Below are 17,155 nucleotides of genomic sequence, written 5' to 3' on the forward strand. Positions count from 1 at the left end.
AACTGGAAATCCATATGCAACAAGTTGAAATTAAATATCTCTCATCATGCACAAAACTCAACTCAAAATGGATCAAGGACATAGGAATAAAACCAGAGACCCTACATCTAATAGAAAAAAAAGAAGTTCCTAATAAGACTCCTTTGGTACAAGAATTAAAATCAACAATCAATAAATGGGATGGACTAAAACTTAAAAGTTTCTTCTCAGCAAAGGAACAATCTGTAAGGTGAATAGAGAGCCTACATCTTGGGAGAAAATCTTTATCCCTCACATTTCAGATAGAGCACTAATCTCTAGGGTATATAAAGAACTCAAAAAGCTAAGCACCAAAAAAAAAAAAAAAAAAAAAAAAACAATCAATAAATGAGCCAAAACCCTGAGCAGACTCTTCTCAGAAGATGATATATAATAAATCAACAAATATATGAAAAAATGTTCATCATCACTAGTAATTAGAGAAATGCAAATCAAAACCACTCTAAGATTTAATCTCACTCCAGTCAGAATGACAGCTATTATGAAGACAAACAACAGTAAGTGTTGGCGAGGATGTGGGAAAAAAAGGTACACTCATACACTGCTGGTGGGACTGCAAACTGGTGTAGCCAATATGGAAAGCAGTATGGAGATTTCTTGGAAAATTGGGAATAGAACAACCATTTGAACTAGCTATCCCTCTCCTCGTTCTATACCCAAAGGACTTAAAAACAGCACACTACAGGGACACAGGCACATCAATATTTATAGCAGCACAATTCACAATAGCTAAACTGTGGAACCAACCAAGATGCCCTTCAATAGATGAATGGGTAAAAAAAATGTGGCATATATACACAGTGGAATATTACTCAGCAATAAAAGAGAATAAAATCATAGCATTTGCAGGTAAATGCATGGATTTAGAGAAGATAATGCTAAGTGAAGTAAGCCAATCCCAAAAAACCAAATGCTGAATGTTTTCTCTGATATAAGGAGGCTGATTCCTAGTGGGGTAGGGAGGGGGGAGCGTGTGAGGAATAGATGAACTCTAGATAGGGCAGAGGGGTGGGAGGGAAAGGGAGGGGGAGAGTGTTAGAAATGATGGTGGAATGGGATGGACATTATTATCCAAAATACATGTATAAAGACACGAATTGGTGTGAATATACTTTGTATACAACCAGAGATATGAAAAATTGTGCTTTATTTGTGTAATAAGAATTGTAATGCACTATGCTATCATATATAAATAAAAATTAATAAAAATTCAAATATTTTTAATTTCTAAAAATTTTTATTAGTGCACTATAATTACACATAAGAGCGGAGTTCATTTTGACATAATAAATGCATTTAACAGTTTGTTTATTCTCAATCCCTGGTTCTTCCATTTTCTTTAAGAAAAAAAAACTGTAGAATGAAAATTCAAGTTTTTTGAGCATCATTTTGGCACTGAAAAATTTTCAGATTTTAAAGAATTTTTACATTTTCAAATTAGGGGTGCTCAACCTGTATTAGTTTGACTCATTTGCATTTGAAGACTTTTCAGTGAGCCTTTAAATCAGTCAATCCTAGGACTGGGGGTCTAGCTCAGTAGCAAAGCACTTGACTAGAATGTGCAAGGTCCTGCGTTCAAACCATCCCCCCCACCAGAAAATAAAAAATTAACCAATGGCTTACACATCTATTACTCTAATCACTTGAGATCCACCAAAGACATCCTACCTTTTCTCACAAGGTTATTCTCTACCAAATGTAAAAGAGTAGTCAACAGTAACCAGCAACCAAAATAGATGTTAGGTTTGTTTTTATGCTATTTAGTAAGCTTTTTTACCCAAAATTTTAGTACAGTGATTTATATTTTATAGCTCTAAGAAAATTAAAACGTCTTTGTTCACTTTATAAGCCACATATACAAATAAACTGCTGTATTCAGATTTGTTGCACTCAGATTTGGTGGTTAATATAATCGGGTTAATATGTTAAAAAGAACTTGACACAAAAATTATTAATGAGTACAACAAGGTCACTACTTCTGAGCTGAGGTCACTTACAAAGAATGCACAAATGAAATTAAGGTTGACTTCTATTTACTTGACTATCTTCTTACATTGGATTCCTTTGGCAACATATCTTTAAACATTTAAAGCTCTGTTTACAGGGAGGCTCTGAAAGAAGCTTCAAACCATTATGCCTCTAATTGAATTCCCCAGGAGTCCAGTAAACTCAGAGGAATAAAGAAAAACCATAACATTTGATAAATCATCTCAAAACATATTTCATTGCAAGGTTATGTGGCCTGTTTTTTGAGGTTCAAAGATGAATGAAAAATATTACTGAATACTTCATTATTTAGACTAAAATAAAAAAGAAGTTTACCTATTAGTGGTAAGCAAATTAAACCAGTCCAATTTAAACTTTTTTTTTTCTGTCAGATTTCCCCCAAGAGAAATCTGACAAAAAACAATAACAACATTTTATATTTATATGTGACCAGTCTCCCAGACTATGAAAGTTCTCAGGAGGAAGAAAAGGTCTTTAACCAAAGACAATTATTCACAGTGAAGGTATGAAAGAGAGCTGACAGAAATTTTGTAGTCCTCAGAGAAAGCAGAATTTTATCTGTGAATTCAGAACTGATAAAATAAGAGAAAATAAAAGTTTTAGCAACTAATCAGTTTATTAAAATGCCCCCTCTTCCCAATTCTAATTTTACTTTAAAATAAGCTTTTACGATCTTTTTTATTCAGAGTTCCCTTGCATGCCCCTGTGTTTGTTGTGACTACTAAGCAAAAACATGTGGATCTGAGCAATTCCAAAAGAATGTGAAGTCTCTCTCTACTTACCTGGTTTGTATGTTATTCCAGGGGGGAAGAGGAATCCCTGTTGGGCAGCAGCAGCTGCTGCCAGGGTCCGCTGGTCATGTGGAAAAATTGGGATCATGAGCGGAGGCATGTGACCCTGAACCTGCTAAACAGAAGAGAGCCTATGATCAGACAGAGAACAAATGTATGCCAAGAAGTCTTTGTTTCTCACTCCTGGTGGTGTGCTGGTACCCACACAGCCACCTACCTCTCACCTCATTCCAGATCTTAAAGCTGAGAAAAATTCAGGCAAAATCCACTAAATCTTTTTTTTTTTTTTTTTAGATTCTGTTAGCATATCAAGGACATAACTTAATTGTAAATTTGCCTCTGTGTTTCACCAGAAGGTGGGTGGTTAATGGTTTTCATTTCTTCTATTTTGCTTTTATTTTCCTTCTTTTTTTTATAAACAAATAACTAAAAGAAATAAGTTTGCTTCTTTTCTTATACTACAATGTTGAGAGGTTTTGCCCTTTCACCTGCTTTGCATTCTGTGCTTTATTTTGAAAAGAGCATTTAGTATCCTTGGTCAGAAAATAATGTCTAATTGTTATATATTCCAAAAGCTGTATCTATCTATCCAATTTAGGTATCTTATTTCAAAGCCTCACTGCATTATATTAAACATATAGCTCTTCAGATTTAAGGCTACTACATCTTGGCTTCCAATTAAACTAATATTCTTTGCCATACACACCTCGATGTAACATATAAATTGCTTGTCTGGCTAAGCAGTTTTACAGCTTTATGCACTACCATGTAGCTCAGTAATTATGGAGTTGTATTCAGAGAGCATTTCATAATAAATCCTACTATATCAAATTTCATTTGACCTCAATAAATGTATCAAAGAGCACACAAATGCAAAATAGAAAATCTTTACTCTATATCAGTATTTGTATTCCATATAAAGAAAATAAGAGCTATGACAGAATCATGCTTGTGGAAATTACATTTTAATTTCCTAGTTTCCTTCTTTACTCTATGCATGCTGCCCTGATTCCAGGATAGCACAACAGGAAGGTTTTATCCTGGCTTTGGGGACATGATTTTGGGTTGGACTATAGGACTTTTCTCATTTAAAGATCAAAACTGTAATGTACCAAAATAAGTGATCTGTTAGCTCAAACAGGGTCTTTGGCCTCTTTACTAGAAAAGGGCTGCACTTTATCTTAAGAAATAAACCTTTACCAGTAATTCAACCAGTCCCAAACCCTTCCCCTGTCTAAATTCCTAAATCTTCTCTTTAGGCAAAATTCCATATACTGGTTGATGACCCTGCTTAAATAGCACTGACTTGCCATGTCCTGTCCCTGTTCCCTCCACAACCAGGAACATAGTGCAAAAATATGTGGGTCTAAGAGGTTTCATTTACCAACAGTTTTTCTCTAGGGAAAGCCCTAAGATGTGGGTTAATAAAGGGCAAGCAAAAAATAAACACTTTACAGTATTTTTCTGAATTCATTTCTCAGGAAAATCAACTTATAATAAAAAGGTCTTTGTGCAATTACTACCTTGCCAGTGGGGCGTGAAAGAAACTAGCTTTGAGCAGCTATTTCTTACATTTTAGCTGAGGTAAGCCCAAGTTTTATACATAAGAGTACAAACTTAACCTGCTTAAATTGAAGCTGATCCCCTAGTGTCCAGGTCTTGCCTTTAACCCTGAAGAAATGCACTCAACTTGCTGTTCAACTCCAGTTTGTTGTAACCTAATACAAACCTGAAATGTGAGAGATGAATGCACTGTTTTATGCCAGAAAACAAACATGGTATGTTTGTGGGTGATCATCATTCAGTACAAGAATACATCAGAGTAAATCATTTCATTCTCCTCTAGAAATATAGTTTTAGCACATACCTAGAACATAGGGCAGGTGCCTTGTGCTATAGAGAAGAGAAGCAAGAAATCCGAGCATCATCTCTGTTTATTCTTTCCTTCTTTCATTTAATGAACATTTATTAAGTTGTTAAATTAACTATTAGGGGTTTTGAGAAATAGCTGAAGAAATTGGGGATACTTATCTTGTGACAGAAATGATATCAGGTTATTTTTAAATATTTGAAGAAATGATGTGTGGAAGAAGGATCAGATTAAGACTACATGATTACCAAGGACAGAACTAGGTTCAAATGGAAGATATTTGGGGAAAGTTTAATACAAAGAAGAAATTTCTACTAATAAATTATTCGAGAATTTTTAGTGCTATTCATTAAACAGCATCTTAGAATGAATTTTTTTTCCACATTTTCACATTGATTACCCAAGTTCTTGAGATGATAAGAGAGTGTAAGGGGGTAAATGACAATTATGAACCAAACTTCAATTGTCTATGTCCATGAGATAACTAAGTAAATTATCTATGGTCATTTTAATGCCAAAGAATTGTAAATGTTTTATATTAACATAAACTGGAAGAATTTAAGGAGGTTACTTTCTGTCCATCATACTTTACAAAGTAGGATATGTTAAAAACGTATGCTATTATCCAAAGGCTATTTCAATAAGTTGAGAGACACAGTTAAAAAGGAGACAACTAGAAAGCAACAATAATGACAGAATCATAGAATAGGAATAGAACTTAAGAGAAGATCTAAAAAAAAAAAAAAAGCAACCAAATAACCCAATCTATAAATGGTCTAAGGAACTGAACAGACACTTCAAAGAAGAAGAAATACAATTGATCAACAAATATATAAAAAAGTGTTCAACATCTATAGCAATTAAAGAAATGCAAATCAAAACTACTCTAAGATTTCATTTCACTCCTGTCAGAATGGCAATCATCAAGAACACAGACAACAATAAATATTGGTGAGGATGTGGTGAAAAGGGTATGTACACTCATACATTGGTGGTGGGACTGCAAATTGGTGCAACCACTATGAAAAGCAGTATGGGGATTCTTCGGAAAATTGGGAATGGAACAACCATTTGACCCAATTATCCCACTCCTTGGTTTATATCCAAAGGACTTAAAATCAGCACACTACAGGGACACAGCCACATCAATGTTTATAGCAGCTCAATTCACAATAGCTAGACTAGGAAATCAACCTAGGTGTCCCTCAATAGATGAATTGGGAAAGAAAACGTGGTATATATACTCAATGGACTATTACTCAGTTTTAAATAATAGTGAAATTATGACATTTGCCAGTAAATAGTTTGGAGAATATCATGCTAAGCAAAATAAGCCAATCCCATAAAATCAAAGGCCAAATGTTTTCTCTAATATATGGATGCTAGATCACAATAGGGGGGGCATTAGGGAAGAACAGTGTTACCTTAGATTAGGTAGAGGGAAGTGATGGGAGGGGAGGGGAGAGGAAGGCATGTGGGGACAGGAAAGATAGTAGAATGAAACAGACATTATTACTGTATGTATATATGTGACTACATGACCAATATGATTCTGCATAATGTACACTCAGAAAAATGAGAAATTATATCCCATCTATATATGATATATCAAAGTGCATAAATGCATTCTACTGTCATGTATAACTAATTAAAAAAAATTTAAAAATTAAAAAAAAAGATGATTCAACCTTATAGTTCTCAAAGTGTAGTACCTAAACAGCAACATTGGCAACTATGGTATATTTTTAAAAAGCAAATTATCAGGCTCCACATTATACTCATTGAATCAGAAACTCAAAAGTGGGTCCACTAATCCAAAGTTTTAACTAAAGCTTTATTAAGAGCAGTGATTCTCAAATTTCAGTGGACATTGGAATCAACTGCTGAGCTTGTAAAACAACAAAACCAAAACCCAAACAAAACCCACAAGTGTTTGGCCCCACCCTCAGGGACTCTGAATCAGCAAATCTAAAATGAGGCCCTAGAGTGTACATCTACATTTCTAACAAGTTCCCAATTGAAGTTGTTGCTGCTGGCCCAGGGACCATTCTTTGAGAATCACTAATCTAGTCCACACTTAACAAAACATAAATATGGAAGTAGATGGCTAGAGAAGATTTAAAAAAAAAGTATAAGCTAAGGCTACACATCCTATGACAAAGCTGATCTAGAGTTCAAAATTGCTAATCACCCTATCAGTGCTTTACCCATCATATAACATGGACTTCAGTGATTGAAAAGAATAAATCACTTGTATACACTGTTTCAGCAGAGAAAATCTGGAAATATCCAGTAATTTTGTATCAGAGGTGTATTGTTGGAGGCAGTTATGGGGTTGAGTGTTGTCCAATTAAAAAAAAAAAAAGTCCTTCCTCTCTCTTATTTTTACCCAGAACACACTTGTTCTCAATATTTACTGCCATTAATTCCAGTTGCTTATTACAATATATTCATTAGTAATGATCATTTAGTTTTAAATGATAAAATTGTCCCTAACTTATTTTAAATAAAACAATATTGTGAAAAGTCAAAGTGCCCTTTATTAAAGACAACAGAATATCTAGCAACTAGTTAGCCTGAGAAAAGATGATGAAAAGCTCCTCTTTTAACTCTAATTATGGATGTATTAATATTGATGATGGAGATAATAAAAACAACCACAGCAGCTAATACTTTTCAGTGTTTCCTATATGTTCATCACTAGTAAAGTGATTTATAAAGTCCTATCTATTAAAATAGGCATATTTACTGGGAAATAAAAAATTCATTTAATGAGAAAGAGAAAAACCATAAGAGGTTAAGTAACTTCATCAACTAAAAAGTGTTGGATCCAGGATTTAAGTCCACATCATATTCAAGGTCAAATTTTGCATTTTTTTCTGAAAAGTTTATACATATAAATACCAATTATATGAAACATGAAGTCATCTTTTGCTAAACAGATTTAAATGAGGTGAGGAGGGACTGGGGTTGTGGCTCAGTGGCAGAGCGCTTGCCTCACATGTATGAGGTCCTGGATTTGATCCTCAGCACCACATATATATAAACAAATAAAATAAAGATATTGTGTCCATCTACAACTAAAAATATTTTTTTTTAAAAATTAAATGAGGTGAGGAAAGCAATTCTTTGTGATAACTGACAGATTTATAAATATAATTATAGATTATATTAAACAATACAGTGAAATCATATGTACTCTTGACCCAGTTATCGCCAATGGTTGCATCATACAAAACCATACTATAATATCAGAACCAAGATATTGACATTAATACAATCCAAAAATATTATTCAGATTCCCCCAGTGTGTTAAAGATACCATGTCTTAAAATATTAGTAAGGGTAATGAGGGTCTCTGAATGTTTCCCACTACTTGTATGGTCCAGTGCAAGTGATAGGAGTGGAAAGTATGAGTTAAGGCAATTATTTCCCCCTCTCATAACTTTTCCATTTATTGTACTTACTGTAAAAACTATTGGTCAAATGTGGGACAGAAAATAAAAAGCAAGAGCTAGGTAAGTAGACAAGGAAAGTGGAATGATCATATAATTATCCAAAATATTCTCCCCTTATGAAAGCTGTGAATTCTGATCACTGCACTGTGTGCCAGTGTTTAGGGCAGACAAAGAATTTTAAAGATAGAGGAAGCTCCACCCTGCTCTGAAAAATGTAATCCTGCCTTTCCTCCTCCTTCTCATAATCCTATTTTCCCATTTGGCAACACGCCAGAAAGGTAGTAACGTTAGAAACAGCAACCTTAAAAAGTATTTTACTTAAGAATGAAAAATAATAGAATTCCCTTCACTCCATCAAAGAGTAACTAGTCTCCACATGTCCTTTTCAAGAAGTTATCAAAATTTCAAGTAGCATCTTTTTTCTTAAAAGTATAACTTTCCCTATGCACGAATTCAGAGATTACTTAATTATCTTATAAGTAAAGGGATAAAACTGATTTTGTTAGTACAAAAAACAATGTAGCCAAAATATATCTCAGCATGAAAACTGCTTTGTTTTTACTGTTTTGGAAGTAAGCACTAATTGGCTGGGTGCTGAATAACTAATGAGAAACCAGGAACCTCATCATGGGTGGAACTTAGTGCATCATGAAAGGAGGAAATAAACTATCTACCCCAAAGCACAACTGTCCATTAATTCTAAGCTTCCACAGTCCCTGACCAAAGTGTCCCCCCTTTGGAGATTGTGGGGAACATATTCGTGATCAAATAGGCTACATGCCCAGAAATTTTAATTGCTAGGGTATTCCTCTCTTCTCTCAGAGAATCAAGACGGCAGCAGATGCATGTGAAACATTTAGGTTCTGTCTCTTCCAATTCGTAAAACAGCATTGTTGCATCAACATTTATCCCCTTTGTTTTCTCTGTGCTAAGTTGTTGAAGATGCCATTTTTTGCCATCTGCCCCAGAGCTTCATTAAAGATACATGAATGGGCTAACTGGCCTGATATCTTGTGAGGAACAGGTGCTATTGTTTGTCCCTGAAGACTTGCACTAAAGATATGACTCAGAATACTTGAGAAAGAGCATCTGCAGCAGTCAGTCAGAGAGCAACTTGGCAGAGACCTGGCTACGTGCTAATATGCAAACAGAGTGACACTCAGGGGGGCTCATTTTCTCTTTCATGAAAATTATTTAACTTCTTTTAGCGATAGGCAATAAGCATTTGTATTGAAAATCATGGGCATATTAATGTCTGTTACTGAGATAAAGGCAGTAGGCAAGCAAGAATTTTTTTAAATGCTTTATTTCTCAAAAATCATTTCTCATGTGCTTTAATTGGTGAAACCACCTTTAAAATGTCAGAAGGAATGTTTCTGATGTGTGTACATCACAATAAAAAGGGAAAGGGAGACAGAGATAGAAAATACAGAGATCAAGGAAGAACAATCCAGAGAGAGAGAGAGAGAAAAGAGAGAGACATGATATGGGTTCTGCAGACAAATAGAAACAGGGGAGAAGGCTCAATTTCCTTAACAACCATAATTTTATTGCAAAGAATAGCTGAGTCATTTGCATTGTGTTACCAGTGTCAAAGCTGTAGCAGACAGCACAAGAAATAAGTCCCTAGAAACCTTCCATGAAAAGATCAGAGAGGTATCTTCTTCCTGTCCCAAAGCATAGATCAGGTCAGTACATGGACCTCAGCTAATTCTGCAAAGTTGAGAACAAAACAGTCTCATTTGATAGGATAAATTCTTATCTTCATAGAATACTTGAAGCTTCAAACTTTTGTTATTGTTGTAAAATCTAACGTGTTGATTCTGCTCTGCCCTTCCTTAGAAAGCATAATGAATGCAGTAGTCAATATACTGAACTTCTCTTGGTTAAAAACAGTCCGAAGCACACAAGGCCTTAAATTACATTACTGCTTTAATTCACTAATTATCTTTCACCAGTAAACTGAGTTTCCTGAATGGCCAGTGCCATTTATATTTCTATCTGCCCCATTTCTCTTATCATAGAAATAAGAAGATAGGAGGCATTTTGTAATAACTGGTAAATGGTTGGAAACAAACCATCAGGAACCTAAGAGCTGGTCTTCTGATCAAAAATTTCCATAAGGTAGTATTGTTAATGCAACTGCTTGAGGTGTTGGGCAGTAATAATTCTCATTTAAGAAGAGAACTTAAAAATGTCTTTTAAGTACATCCCAACATAACCTTGTTGGTTTTTCATATTTCTTATTTAGCAAATCTCTGGCTCTTACACCCATGAAGTATAGAAATCCTGCTTCTAAAAGAATCTAGCTGGCTCCAGTAGGAGAATAATCAAACTAAAATCCATCAGGAACAAGTCCAGGATATACATTTTCTTGAGAATTGAGTCCTATCTTCTCAGATGTTTTCCACCAGCATCCAAGGGATACATATTATATAAATAATATAACGGCATCCAGAAAAGAATCCCTTGTTTCTGTTTCTTTCTTTCTTTGTCATTGGTAGGATGTCTCCTTTCCTTCTTTCTTCTCTCCTATTCTCTCTCCTTCCCTCTCTCCCCCCTTCTTTCCTTTCTCGGGTGCTAACAGGATAATACACAAAACATTTTGTTATGATTTTTAACCATTCATCTTTAAAATTTTTTCTCTTTCTTCCTTTTATTTATTTCTTACATACATGACAATAGTGGAGTGCATTACATTCATAATTATCCATTCACAGCACAATTTTTATAACTCTGTATATAAAGTATGTTCACACCAAATTATGCAGTTATACATTAGCTCTCTTATTTTTTGCATACAATTCTTAATACACCTTTATACCACCATTTATCATCCATTCATCTTTAATATGCAATGTCTTCCACAATTTGGGATACTTACTAAAGCACTCTTCAAAATTCACACTGAAGGGTAAAGAAGACCCTTGAAAAAAATAAAATAAGTATAATATATTACAGTTTAAAAGTATTCTTTTGAAAACTCAAACTTTGGTCCTTCAAAGTCACTTGCTTTACTGAGAACATTAATGAATATCTAAATTTACTCTTGGTTGTGCATTTTTCTGTATATTATTGTTCAATAAAGTTAATTAAAGAAAAAATCAGTTCCAATAGTTTACTTCTCCTTACTAATTTAGGCTATTGAATATACTTCACAAAATATCCAAACTATTTACAGAAGAAATAAAAAAGACATCTTGTCACTAGCTTCGAAATGTCCCCACTCCCACCACCAAGAGTAAAACAAATCTATTTGCTATGTCAGTCTTTAAGACAGCTATTTAAAATCCACTACACTGTCTAGCACTTTTAGCTCCCTTCCTTGCTTACAGGAGAGAAACCATCTTTGAGAGAAAGCACACAATGAGTTGATCAAGTCAATGGCACATGTTTTAAAAATCTTTAGATATATAGCCAGAGAGGAATGTCAGACCTGAAAAAGCCAATCTTTTCCTTTGTGTTAATATTTATTTCTATATTCTTAGCATACTGCATCATTTGCTCTATTTGTATTTTTTAAATGGACAAACATCTCATTAATCTACCAGGATCATCAGTAGTCAAACATCATTACTTTATCATTCATTAATTTGCACATGTTCTATTTAAATATTGAATTTTCAAGGAATGAAAAAAAATATGGACTTAACACTGACATAATCTTGATTCCTATAATCTCATACTTATTTTCCCTTCCTCCATGAAATGAAGAGATTGAGACAGACATGACCTCTTAGAGTCCCAGGAAATGTTATTCCTTAAGAGAAAGAAGTGCCTGTCTTACAGCAACTCTTCAAAAGTCACTTACTGAGCACCTATTGCTATGTGACTGGTACTATGGTAGGCATTAGAAATATAAAGATGCCTTAGAGAAATCTAAACCTTATTTTATCTGGTAGTAGTATTAGGTTGTTTTTACTGACATACTAGTATAAATCACGCAGTTTGTCAGTTTACTTTAGAATAAGGTCAATAAGAGAAAGGCAAGATTAGCTTAAGAAAAAAATCATATTATGGCAAAAATTCTGTTAGTATAATTCCATAGTCTTTATATGGTTCATACCCTAAAAATTGTTGAGAGTATTCATGAAGACATAAGTCATATTACTTTCTAAAAAGAATAACGAATGTTAATTAAATGTGTTTAAATTTTCTTACTATGTTTTAAGAAACTCTCACTGGGAGGGAAATAGAATATCCTGGCCATAAAGAAATTAATAAAACATGGTATGCAAAAGTAAAATTTATGATTCATTTGGAATTAGATATCTACCACCTTTTCAATCCATACAAATGCATAATCTTGTCAATTAAATATTATTGTTAAGGTCTAGTAGTATGTTAAAATCACTTTAAAGTGCAACTAAGGAAAATTCATGTGTGTTTATTACTCCTTAAGGATCTATTAGTGGGTATTTTATTCAGATTCGTGCTGTAAAATCTGCATAAACTCAGCATATTGTTATCCCCATGTGTGCATTTGTTTGGTTAAAGCAGAACAGCAAATCTCAATTTTTGCAACTTCTGGAAAAGTCAAGAGAACTAAAACAGTCTTAATTTTAATCAGATACAAACAGTTATCACTACAGAAGTGAAGAGTTGACTATTATGCAAATAGTCACAGTTAGTGGTCACCAGGCCATCACAGAAGACTGAGCTAGTCAATTACTTTGGATATTTCCAAAGACTAGTGAAGATGAATGTTTCTTATTCCACCCTGTCTTATTTTCAGAAAAGTATGAGACATATTAGAGACTAATGATTGTTGTTCTTAAATGGAAACCCTATTAAATACAAAATGATCAAAGTGTTTTGCCAAGATGAAAATTAATTTTTTTCAAATTCTGTATAAATGCTATAAAAATAAGTTAACATTTGTAAAGAATGTGGCATTCCTTTCTTTGCAAGAACCAAATCCAGATATAAACCTTTCATAAACTTTTGACCTGTAATGAAGGCAATCTGGCTTTTACCCCTGAAGTATTTTATACAAGCTTATTCTGTTAGCAATGACCAGAGTTCAATTATTAAATTCCTCATCCAGAAATGCAGGTTTACATTTTAAACTATAGGTCTTGTTAAAATTATGCACCAGCAACCTAAAGGCAGGGACTTTGTATCTCCCTAGAGCACAGTAAAAGGCCTTGCACAGAGTAGGGTCTCAACAAATATTTGAGAATTCAAACATGAATTCTTTAAAAACTTTTATTCTCTTATTTAAAAACTAAGCTATAACAATTCTGATGATTTTTTAATCTACTGAATCAAGTCAAAGTCCTTTCATCACTTACAAGTCTCAAATTGAGGCACAGAAATATAAAACTGCTCCAAATCTATTTCGTCAGAGTGATCTTTTCTTTTGACTATGCCATGATCTAACTTTGAAGTCTACTTGTTGGTAAGAAAACTTAACAATTGACTTTATTTATTTCAAGTTTTTTTTTAAATGATTGAACACTCCCATTATATCTGTTTAAATCCTCTATATTATAATTTTAGAGATGCCTCTAAGCCTCTTTAAAAATTTCATCATCATCAATTATAGCCCTACTGACAGAATTGGGTAAGGTGTTCTCACCAAAACATCTAGGAATATAATTTTCAAAAATAATAATAGGGCTAGGGTCATGGGTCAGTGGTACAGTGCTCACCTAGCATGGGTAAGGCACTGGGTTCAATCCTCAGCACCACGGAAAAAATAAATAAATAAACAAATAAATAGATAGTATTATGTCCACTTACAACTAAAAAATATTATTACAGCTAATTATAATAATGTTTGTTATATGACAGTGCGATTGTTATTCAACATAGAATGAATGCCAGAAAAAAAAACATTTAAGCATCAGCTATCATGGCAGGCAGAAGCAGGTTCATCTTAAGCAAGGCCTAAGAACCATACCATGGAAACTGAAAAGAACAATAATGAAGTGTCAAAGTTACTGACAGCTGGGGCTCAGCCCTGGGAAGATGATGTCTTTGGAAGTATCAGTGAGAGATGGTACCTATATATGTGACTGGATTTGGGGGGTATTTTCATAAAAAATGAATACTGAGTAAAAACATAAACAGTATGTACCTTTAGGTTTTCAATCTTTATCACACTCTAGATTTTTTAAGCAAAAAAAAATAATAATAATAATGTCATGCACTTAATGTTATTTTGAATCTGTAACTACTGGCCTCACCTCTAATATGCACATTATATATACACCTACACACATATTCACACAGACTCTGCTACCTCTGCTACCCAAACTCAATAAACAAGCAAATCAACACTGGTGATGATTGTTAAGAGTAAGCTAACATGCTAATTTTGAAAAAGTTATTTTCATTATTTTTGTACTTTTACCTAGTACTATATTAATATCTTATTTACAATAAAGAAATGTTCCTATTAAAGAAGGTGAACTCCAAACTCCCTCACCTGGGCCGTCATTAAAGACCCTCCAACGGAAGATTTCAGTGAACTTCTCCAGTCCCTGACTTACTACTCTTTACCACGATCTTTCTTTTCTTGTTTTAATAGCCTCTAATCTTTGTTCATGCCACTTATCTCACTTGCCATACAAAAGAATCTTTCCTTTCCTTTTTACCTTCCCAAACCTGACCTGTCTTTCAAGGTTTCACACCAATTCAACTCTACTATGAAAATTTCTGAAATATGAATTCCTTTTCCTCTGTCAAAATATGCATTGCACATATTGTGTTGAATTATTTAATGGTTTTCCCATGTGGATGCATTAATTCACTTATTAAACAAATGTTTATTTTAATATTGACACCATTCTAGGTAACAGGATACAATAAACAATATCCCCCACCACTATCTGCTACAGAAGACAGACAACATATAAGTGAATGCATTATGTGTGTGTATACATTACATACACCCATGAACAAATACATATATGGTATGCATATATATGTATGTATGTAATCAGCACTAGATGATAATTGGTGCTAGGAAGAAAAATAATGTAATGAAATTGAGTATGAGAGGTGGAGGGCTGGCAACAGAGCACAGGAATTTGAATTTTATTCTAAGTATGATAGAAAGTCACTGGAGGGTTTTAAGACAGAGCAGTAGCATAACACCTAATTTACGTTTATAAAGATGACTCTGGTTGCTGTGAGGAAAACTGTCACAGGGCAAGAATGAAAGTAAACACCAGTTTAGAAACTACCTCAACAGTCCAAAAGTGGGGAAAATGTTGGCCCTATTTCCATCTTACATATCCTCTCTGCAAAAGTAGGAGGAAAACATCTTGCAGACAGAACCTTAATGTACTTCCAAATATGCCAGTAAAACAGTAAATATGTGATTGATTGATTGGAATATGATTCATCCATGCTTCCATATGAAACAGAAGCACAGCACTTGTACTAAATTAATGCCTATAAGGGAGAAGGATATCAGAAATGGAATCTGGTAAGAAACAGCTACATCTTTAACTCTTTTCCCCAAACATTATGTCTTTTGTTAAAATTTTAGACAGCAGAGAAGCTTACTAACAGAAACTTAAAATTCAGATTCTTAATTCAATCTCTGCATGAAAAATATATGAATATTAAGAATAATTTAAGTTATCTACTAACCTTTCTAAGGGAAAAATCAATAGTAAAGTTTACAAAACAGAAAATTTAATGTATACAAACTAGCTAAAATACTGGTTAAATAAAACTCTTACTTTTCATTTCATTAGTTAAGACTAATGTGATATTTCCATATGAAATTTATACTATAGAGTCGCATGCTACAGTAATTCACCTCTTAAGATATTCTGCTATTATAAAGAATAATAGTGTAGGTTAGTATCAGTTATCAATGACTCAAAGAAACTAATAACTGAACAATTCAGTGCAATCATAGCTGAAAAGAAACAGAAACATAATCCCAAAAAGAAATGGAAAAGTACTAGTCTACTTAAGGTCAAGAAAAAAAAATAACCAAAATTCACAATGGAAAATGAATATGTCAAATCTTTTACATGTTCTAAAACTAAGAAATCATACCAAGAAATTCTTATGTTCTTTTATACTCTATTTTAATATATATTTTATATTTATTTTAATATATATGTGTGGGTATACACACACAAACACATTAAAATACACCAATATTGCATTACCTTTGATGATAATTCTTAATGGGCAGACAAAGAATTGAGGTATTACATGTCTTATATTTGTAAGTAGGTCCAATATAATATCTTAACCAATCCTTTGTGATATATATATATATATATATATATATATATATACACACACACACATATACACACACACACATACACACACACACACACACACCTTGGGAACATAGCTCAATGGTAAAGTTTTCCTAGCAGGCTTTGGGGTTCAATTCCTAGTACCTCCAAAAAAATATATATAACTAAACAGATATGTCTTAATCCTAACAAGACGTTCTGCAAAGAAAGGAAAAAACTGTGTAAGAAATTTTTTTAAAATATGACAGGAACACTAAAGAAGAAAGAGAGGGAGAAAGCAAATGAGCAAGCATACAGTGGATTTTTGTGGTTTTCTTTTTTTTTTAAATAAACACTGTTAGTATATATATAATTTTGACTCGATTACTGCCCAGTTAGTCCTTTACACTTCAACAAATGTGAACTCTGAAACCCAGTGTTATACTTACCTTCAAGTATTTTGTAAAAATCAAAATGGCATATAATATGCTCATTGCAAAACAGAATTGCAATAAAACTTTAATTAATTAATAATTAATTATAAAAATTTTAACCAAGATACATATGTTCAATTTCAAACTTATGAATTATTTTAAATTGAAATTTAAACTGAAAATTGAAAAACTGTGGATTTAGATTGCTCAGTTAATACAAACACAGGGACAATCTACTAGTGCATCAACCATTAGTTATTCTTGACTTAGGAGGTGGTACTCACTATAATATAATAAACAAACACAGAGATAGATACTTTTTTCCAAATCAAGTCTACCA

General features: G+C 33.3%; 1 protein-coding gene across 27 annotated transcripts in view; it reads right to left on the reverse strand.

Annotated features, from left to right (window-relative positions):
- Positions 1-17,155, reverse strand: part of SOX6 (SRY-box transcription factor 6) — a 603,909-nt gene that overhangs the window by 132,671 nt on the left and 454,083 nt on the right. For 26 of the 27 annotated variants that reach the window (XM_081280977.1, XM_081280953.1, XM_081280954.1 and 23 more), the window contains one exon: positions 2,829-2,952. In XM_081280977.1, coding sequence (XP_081137103.1) covers positions 2,829-2,952 — 124 coding nt within the window. The remainder of the gene's footprint in view (positions 1-2,828; positions 2,953-17,155) is intronic. The other variant, XM_081280962.1, reaches the window with a different exon arrangement.

This window comes from Spermophilus citellus, assembly GCF_964194105.1.
Source record: "Spermophilus citellus genome assembly, chromosome: 2".
Taxonomy (NCBI): Eukaryota; Metazoa; Chordata; class Mammalia; order Rodentia; family Sciuridae; genus Spermophilus; species Spermophilus citellus.